The 8752-nt window shown below is 49.5% G+C and overlaps 1 protein-coding gene across 1 annotated transcript; it reads left to right on the top strand.

The window, feature by feature from the left end:
- Positions 1 to 2672: 2672 nt before the first annotated feature.
- On the top strand, positions 2673 to 4388 carry LOC100037602 (F-box protein GID2). Its single transcript, XM_044499184.1, has 2 exons — positions 2673 to 3383; positions 3729 to 4388. The coding sequence occupies exons 1-2, from the start codon at positions 2869 to 2871 to the stop codon at positions 3937 to 3939; spliced, it is 726 nt and encodes a 241-aa protein (XP_044355119.1). The 5' UTR covers positions 2673 to 2868; the 3' UTR covers positions 3940 to 4388.
- Positions 4389 to 8752: the final 4364 nt, after the last annotated feature.

Raw genomic sequence — 8752 nt, 5'->3', positions numbered from 1 at the left:
TTTGATCCATAGCTTTGCTGCTGCGCTGAAACCGGATAAGTTTACCTTCGGAGCAGTTCTAAGTGTGATCGGAGGTAAGCTGATTGATGCATATTTACATATGCAGGTTGCAAGGACTTATGGGAGGCGCTCGAATCTTAATTCGGTGCAACCGATGCTGGTAACGAGATGTATGCCATTGAGCAGTTCCACGATTACAGAATGGTCGAGAATTGTTCTGTATTGGAAGGCTCCTGAGATATAATGCATCGTTAAGGAGAATCATGGATGCATAAACACTTCTTGGTATTTGTGAACAACATAATTACACTGACTATCAGGTGTATCTTTCTTTTGGCCTGTTAAATTGACACATTTGTCTCAGTTTCATCGTGCTAGCAAGGAGAATCAGATGTTCTTCCTCATCGCCAGGGCCGACTCTGAGCAAGTGCAAGAGGTGCCACCGCACAGGGCTCTAAATTTTTTGGGGCCCCAACCCAAGTAGGGTCCAATCCATCAGAAAAGATAAAGCTCAAACAATCAGCACATGAGGCGTAGAAACTGATTTGAGGCCCTTTCCCCTCCCCTCATCTTCTTCTCCTCTCGTCTCCCAAGTCCTATGTCCCCGCCGCTCGTTCCTGCTAACACGAGTACAATTTTTAGTCATTCCGACAGAACTAACAAAGGAGAATATCTTGTTAATTCACAGCAAATCTCCCATCAATTTGTTACGGTAAGTACAATTCCCCTTCTATTAGACCTAGATTTATTTGTTTCCCTTCATTCGATATGATTCCATCTAGTCTCCCATAATCCCAATTCATCAAAGACTTAGAAAAATAAGGATTCGAAAAGGCATCCAAGTGTTTTTTTTTAATTTCATACCATAAGTATTGTACTGTTTTTGTTCTATTTCATCTAGAAAGTATATGCTTGGTTATCATAATGAGAAAGTGAGCAGATGAATTCGAAGAATCCCAAAAGCGAGCCATTGACAAAAAAGTGAGTATAAGTGCAGGTTATGATAGAACTTCTCGCGAACTAGCTCTACCAAGTAGCAATTGCTGAAGAACAACCCAATACTTCTGTAACTAGTTGTATATACACAGAGGTCCCGGTCTGTCATCTTGCACCACGACCCCTACCGTGTCAGGGCCGGCCCTGGTCATTGCCATCGTCGCCACCAATAACAAAAATGATGACCAACTGACGAGGCAACTAATAGAGCGTTGGAGCCTTCTTGAGAAGGCAACACACTTGTGATCCAAAGAGATAGATAGATAGATAGATAGATAGATAGATAGAGTGAGTGAGTGAGTGAGTGAGGGAGGGAGGGAGAGAGAGGGGGGGGGGGGGGGGGGGGAAGAGATCGAGGCAGGCAGAGAGGAAGGGACGAAAGAAGGGAAGGGAGATTTTGCAGGTAAACACTGATAGGACAACCGTGTTCTGAAATATAAATAAGATTTGGTGGTGAAGAAGTGAACCATTGTGTTTGTTCCCAATTTGTCAGACATCATTGTATTTGCTTTCAATCTGTCAGACACATAACATTCATGTTGAATGTGTCGTGGGATTTTTTTTTGATAAATATGTGTTTTAGCTCTTGATATTTTCATATGATTGTAAATTTATCCATTTACATATTACCCCGAGAAGTATTTTTAGTTGGGAGATGGAAGTAAGGAAGAAAAGAAAAGTGTTTTAACGATAAAAAAGAAGCCGTCGATGCAGTCAGTTGCAAGCGCACGAGCATTCTACTAGTTAGAATAATGGTGTATTACTAAGAATTTATTATCTAATATAAGGGCGTTACCGTCATTTGTCATGGAATCATGTACCGGCCAGACCCTATATAGAGGCTATCCTTGTATCGTTGTTAAGCTCAGAATTCAAAGCCCAAAGTTTATCTACTTATCTTGTTGCATTTCAGTTCTTTAATTTCCAGTAATTTATCCTGTTCATCTCCTCTATCCTCGTAAAGATCAGATTTTTGTCCTCTCCTCGTCGACGCGGGAGCTGCGACGACGCTCCAGATCCGGAGCTATCGCTGGTCTCCACCTTGGACCGCTCTAGCGCAATGCGGAGGGCCATCTCCTCCTCGTAGTCGAGCTCCGAGCCGGAGTTGGTCATCATAGTGGATGTGATCGGAATCAGGGAGGGGGAGGAGTGGATGATGCGAGAGAGAGTGAGCTAGGGTTTGGAGCGAGGCGCCCGAATTGGGATTTTCGTGGGACAGTTGCGGGGTCGGTGGTGGGTCGGGCCTGTCAAGCGGACGCGCTCGAGCATGCCCGGATCACCCCATATCCATCCTGTATTTGGGTTGGATATGAGGGGTACCGGTCAGCCCGGCCGTTTATCCGCAGTTGGAGAGTTTCGGTTGGATCGATTTTTTTTTTTACCGGTAAGTGACCAGATGGTTTGCCCGAGCGTCTGAGACGGATACGATTGGTCCGGCTTTAGATGCTCTGAGAGAAACAAAACGAGCCATGGAGAACAGACGCGAGAGGATAAGGTTAGCTGAGATGTGTACTATATTTTTTAAGAAGAGTGGTGCTGGCTGCATCCTACGATCACAACCAATGTCCCCATCGCACGTTTCTCGTGTGACCGGCGTAAAACATTTCCCATTTCTCATGGGATGTCATCGGCCAGACTCTATATAAAGGTCTCCCATCCTTGTATCATTGGTAAGCTAAGAAATCAAAGCCAAAGTTTATCTACTTATCTTGTTGTAGTATTTCAGTTCTTTAATTTCCAGTAAATTGTCTTGTTATCATACTACAATTCATCCTGGTCGTCTCCTCTATCCTCGTCAAGATCAGATTTTTGTCCATCTCTCCTCGTCAGATCCATCGGGATCCTGACAGTCGTGTGTACAGGTGCCCCGCCATGAAGTGCCCTTCCGATTCCTCGGCTGGTCGTGATCCCTGGGCTCCTCCTCCCGCTTCTGGCGGTGGCGGCTCCAGCGAGCCAGCCAAGAAGCGGCAGCGGACCTCGAGCTCGAGCCAGGCTGAGGCATCCTCCTCGTCCTCACAGCCTCCGCCGCAGCAGCCGGGGGACGCGAGAGAGGTGCCGGATCTGGGGGAGGACGTGATGTTCGAGGTGCTGCGGCGGGTGGAGCCGCGGACGCTGGCTGCCGCGGCGTGCGTCAGCCAGGGCTGGCGGGTCCTCGCGCAGGACGAGAGGCTGTGGGAGGCGCCGTGCGTGAGGGAGTGGACCGGCCTCGGCTTCTCGGAACAGCTGCTCCGCGCCGTCGTGCTCCCGTTCGGCGGCTTCCGCCGCCTGCACGCCGTCTCCATCCAGGCCCGACGGCGGTTCGGCGTTGGCTGCGGGAACTGGCACGGCGTGCGGACGCCGGAACGGGGGAGGAGGAGGGGGGTGCCGTGGACCGAGCACGAGCACAGGTGAGTATAGTGTTCTTCTGATCTCACTGTCTTGTGAGAGTGATTGCTCTGCTCTATCTATGTCATGCACAAGACTAGTTAGTGACATAAATTTTCTTTCTTGAATTCACCATCAATCAATAGGATTTACATCATCAGATGGCTTTGCTAGCATTTAAAACTTGGCAAATTGGAAGAATAATTCAACCATGGAAGAACTGCTATCTGAAACTGAATAAATTGTGTATGCTCAGTAGGAATTGACGAGACAGTCATGTAGCATGATGTTTGATGGCCATGCAGCAAGAATTCATGATGCATACACTAGTTGCTGAAGCTGATCATATGCTCTGTTCTTTTGGCCAGGTTGTTCCTCTTAGGCCTGAAGAAGTACGGAAGAGGGGATTGGAGGAACATATCACGCAACTTCGTGCAGACGAGGACGCCGACGCAGGTGGCCAGCCACGCCCAGAAGTACTTTATCAGGCTCAGCTCAGGGGTGGCAAGGAGGTCGAGCATCCACGACATCACCACAGTTCACCTGACCGACGACCAGCCTCCCGCGCCGTCCCAGTGATTGATGATCAACCAGTCCAGCGCACCGGCTCAGCGCGGCAACGGGGCAGCACGGCGGGGCGAGCACACCCTTCAGTTCGCCGAGCCGGTCGCTCGGGATGCCGAACTATGGCAGGGTTTGCAAGATCAAGGCCTGCAGTGTGGTCCTCTACATGATCAGCTGGCCGCGAACCGGAGTACGCTGTATTAGAAGATGCAAGCGCATCAGATGTCTAGTGTAATATGGCCCTTGCTGTAGCTTCACTGCCTGTATTATTATTCAAGTAAGTAATTGATTATGGGGATTTTTCAGAACATAGCAGAGAGAGGAGGTATGCTGGTGATGCTTGGTAGTAGTGCATAAGTGCTGGTGTTGATACTGAGAATGTCAGGGGAAAAGGATGCAGATTATGATCATGCACATTGTCAAGTGACTTGTTTTCAATCTTCATGGATCCTGCTTTCTGGTCAGCTCATGCAGCATCTCACACATACTTATCCACATCTATGATCTATCATTCATTCATTCAAGCATATATATACAACCTGTCTCGGTGCTTGCGCCGTCCGTATGTTTGCGAGTGTAATTTTTCCGGACAAACCAAAATGAGTTTGGAGTGACTCATCCAGCATTTACTTGCCTTGCCCATCTGGTCAACTTTTTCCTTGATTACAGCTCTAATTATTTCCAACCTTGTAGATTGACCTTTGCATTGCTTGTGTGCAATTAAGTCCTTTAAACAAATAGAAAATCCTTCTCTTGTATACTCCCTCCGTTCCTTAATATAAGACCTTTTAGCTTTTTCTTATTCGTATGTGTCCAGATATATTTTAGTATGTATGTTCACTCATTTTAGTATGTATGTAGTCAATATTTTGAAATAGCTAAAAGGTCTTATATTAAGGATGGTGGTGGATCCACCAAGCAATGGAATTAGAAATGAGTCAGACTTGCACTAGCTTTGGCATCTCATGCTTTCCATCAACTTTTGCAAAATCTTTCCCTCTCTCCATTTTGGCAGGGATATGAGGCAAATCCCTCTCAACGTTTTGTTTTTTGGCCAACTTGTGTGTTGGGTGCTTGTGCTTTTCTGCCTCTCCTTTTCTGCAAGGGTCAGTGCAGAAATACAAAACCACTCACTCAGCTCTCTGATGATGATGATCATGATGGAGGAGGGACTGTTGTGTCATTAGAAGCTTCTGGGTGTGATGGATGGATGTGGTGTTGTGGTTGCTGCTGCTTCAAGCAGCATTTCTTCAGGCCTGCTGCCTTTCCGTGTCACCTGTACACCGTTCTTTTATTTCTGATATCATGTAGCAATGCATTCTTTTCAAAATTATTGATGGGGACATGACCAATCAAGGTGGGAAGCATGGTTTACGTCGACGATATTCTTACTTACTTACTTACTTACTTTTGCTGTCATTTTACAATAGCTTCAGCCTCACGGAGACGACGCAGGCAGATCGGTAAATCTCCGTGACGAACATTTCTTCATCTTGACAATCTGAGGTGACTTTTAACAGTTTAACTTGCGTCTGTACTTCTCAGACCCCGTAGCCGGTAAGTCTCTCGTGTGAATTCCTTCCGCGGTTAGTTTTTGACGTTTGCATTGACAACAAAAGCAAACATTTCTACACAATGGGAAAAAGCACACTCTTGTTTCTGAACCTGAAGATGAGAGCCTTAAAAGGAACCAACTCTCCAAACATAACAGTAACAGTTAAAGTGTCAGACCGATGAACCATGTGCATCCAGGAGGATTGAGATGGAAATAGAAAGTTGTGATGCACTTCACATCTGGCAACGTTGTAGCAACCAGGATCTGAGACAAACCAGAACTCATCAGGAAGGACAGATGGGTAGGCAGGTTGCAGGAGTCAGTACTGATAGCATTCCCGGAATAGGAAGGCCTCGATCACTCTGATGAACATGATGAATTTTTTTTTTTTGCGAATGATGAACATGATGATTATGATCTCTAACTAACTAACTAACACTGATCACCGAATAGACGGCATCAAATATCTGCGGACACGGTCCATCCAACCGGAGTCACCAATTAAAACGGACACCGATTTTCCGTTCGTTTCTGGATTAACTTTTACACAGCAAAAGTACCCTGAAACAAGTTTAAAAAAAGAGTGAATTCCGGTTTTTACTCCCTATTTTGACATTTTTTACACTAATTACCCATTTAGCGGGATTTCATCCGTTTTACCCCATTTAGCAAAAGGATTCACCGGTCGGCCCCGCTCCCCCCGCGTCGCCCCCGCTCGGGCGACTAGGGCGGGATCGCAACCCTAGCCGCCGAGGGCTCCCCGTCCTTTCATCCTTCCCTCCGCCGCCGCCGAAGGACGCCGCCGGCCTATAGCCCGGGGGCCGACGGCGGTGGCGGGGGCCTTTCCTCTCTCCTGCGCCATGGGGGCGATGCGGAGCCCCGCGGCGTGTGGTGGCACGGCTGATCTGGCCTTGGTGGTGTGGCGGGCCTGCCTTGACCGGCGGCAGCGCGGCGGCCGCCTCGGCCTAGGACGGCAATGGTGGCGGGTGCGGCGGCCGGCCCTGCTTCGGGCAGCGGCCTTGGCTGCGTTCGGCGGCGGCGGCTGGGTCTGCGGCGACGGACCATCTTACCTCGGATCGGCGGTGGCGGCATGGAGGGCTTGGTGGGTGGGTCGGCGTCATGCGTGGTTTGCCCTCCGGACAGATCTGATCTGGCCGGAGCGGCTTGCTCGATGTGCGGCGGCTCAGATCGGGGGCGACCCGTGCACACGATGCTTGATGGAGGTTCTTCGAACGGATCCGAGTGAAAACCTTGTTCTCAGCTTGATGCCAAGACCGGCTTTGGCGGCACTCTTTTGTGTCATTACCTTCTTGAAGGCATCGCCGTGGAGAAGCTCCAGACCTCTATCCGCTACCTCCGGGGGAAACCCTACATCAGTAGATCGGATGACGGCGGCACGTTGGTGTCGTTTCCTCCTTGGGGGCGTCATTCTTGAAGGCGTACATGGGATCGAGGGACCGGTGGGCGGCTTTTTTGGTGGAGCGGTGCTTCATCCTACACATTGATGACGGCGGTTCTCGGCGGCGTGGCGCAGTGGAGACTCGGCGCCAGATGCGCGGTGATGGACTCGCGTAGGCGGAGGTAGTTGTCTGGCGTCATGGTGGCGTCGATGGCAGAGTGGGCTGACAAGATAGAAGCCTCAATATCTGCTCTGAAGACGGACCTGTGGAAGATGGCGCCGACGACACATGTGAGTGCGTCAGACCAGTTTATGCTCCAGACCCGCTATATGGCTCGGCTGGGGCTTCTGGCTTTTGATGATAGGCTTAGGTGAGTGGTCTGGGTATTTGGCACAGCTAGCACCCCTTAGGAGTAGTGGCATATGTTGCCAAGATGTCGGATTCAGGCATATTATTGTAATACTTTATAAGGTCCTCGAGAATAATAAATAAAGTGGCCGCATGCATTTTCCAGATGCAGAGGCCGGGGTCATCCTCCTTTTCTAAAAAAATAGCAAAAATGTTATCACAATTTACCCTATTTTAATTTTTGTGTGCGTTCTGACCGATGCCTCTTTGGCATCATCGCCATGCTCCTGTTACCATAAAACATGTGCTTCTGTTACTTTCTTTTCTTGTCATTCACAAACTGCAGAAACACAGACAGACATACCGGTAAACAAACTCTGTGCCGAACATTCCTTCATCTTGGCAATCTGAGGTGACTTTTGACAGTTTACCTTGCGTCTGTACTTCTCAGACCCTTAACCGGTAAGTTCGACATGTCGTAGGCTTAATTTTTTTGCCAAATCTTAGCACACATGTGATGGACATTTGCCACACCTTTTATGGCAGCCACAACAGGCCCTTAGTCTTGACGGTCAGGTTGCGCCGTCGACCAAAGCAGAATTTCCACACGGCAGAAAAACGCACACCACCTTTTTCTTCTTCGTGAACTTGAAGGTGAGAGCCTTAATAAGGAACCAATTCTCCAAAAATGACAGAAACAGTTACAGTGCCAGAATGATGTTTAACCTTGTGCATGCATCCAGGAGGACTAATCAAGATTAAAAAAGAAGTTGGTGAACTTTGTGACGCGGACAAGGTGCACTGCACAAGTGGCAACGCTGCTGTGCTGCAGCAACCAGGATCTGAGTCAGATGGGCAGGCAATGAGAGAAACCAGAAGGGAGGGGGGGCACATCACTCACTCTGATGAACAATGATGATTATGATCTCTAACTAACTAAGAGCAACTCCAACGGGCCGACCCAAACGGACGGTGATTTCGTCCATTTTTTGTCCGTTTGGTTCGGCCAGGCGGACACGGACGTCCGCTTCCGCGTTTGGGTCGGCGTATGCGCCCAACGCTCGCCCGACCCATTTTAACGGCGCCGACAAAAAAAAAACTGTGCATGCATATTTAAAATAAAAACAACTTAATTAAACATTAAAGCCGGCTAGGAAGGCCGGCGAGAGTCCACGCGTCCATATTAGCATTAAATAAAACTAAAAAAACTAAACTACGAGGTGGCGCGCTGCCCTAGGCGTCGTCTTCGTCTTCCTCGGGGTCGGTGAGGTCGATGAACGTCGGCGCAGGGCCGGCCCAGGGGAACGCCGTGTTCCAGGCGGCGGCGATGTAGGCCGCGGGCAGCTGTTTTGACACGGGCAGTGCGGGCGCGGGGGGCTGTTCCGGCGCCGGGGGCTGTGCGGCCGCCTGTGCAGCCGTGGCCTGGCGCGCCTCCTCCTCAGCCCCGCGCGCCTCCTCCTCGAGGTCGCGCTCGAGCATCTCCTCGTACTCGCCGCGACGGCGCTCCTCGGTCAGCCGGCGCTGG

This window comes from Triticum aestivum, chromosome 3D (genome assembly GCF_018294505.1).
Source record: "Triticum aestivum cultivar Chinese Spring chromosome 3D, IWGSC CS RefSeq v2.1, whole genome shotgun sequence".
NCBI lineage: Eukaryota > Viridiplantae > Streptophyta > Magnoliopsida > Poales > Poaceae > Triticum > Triticum aestivum.
The sequence above is the reverse complement of the archived record's forward strand: the minus strand, read 5'-3'. Positions and strand labels throughout refer to the sequence as shown.

What these genes read in the sequence shown, in the direction of transcription:
- LOC100037602 (XM_044499184.1), top strand. Translation starts at nt 2,869, where the DNA reads ATGAAGTGCCCTTCCGATTCCTCGGCTGGTCGTGATCCCTGGGCTCCT. An exon ending in TGGACCGAGCACGAGCACAG is followed by an intron (nt 3,384 to 3,728) that starts GTGAGTATAGTG and finishes TCTTTTGGCCAG; the next exon opens with GTTGTTCCTCTTAGGCCTGA.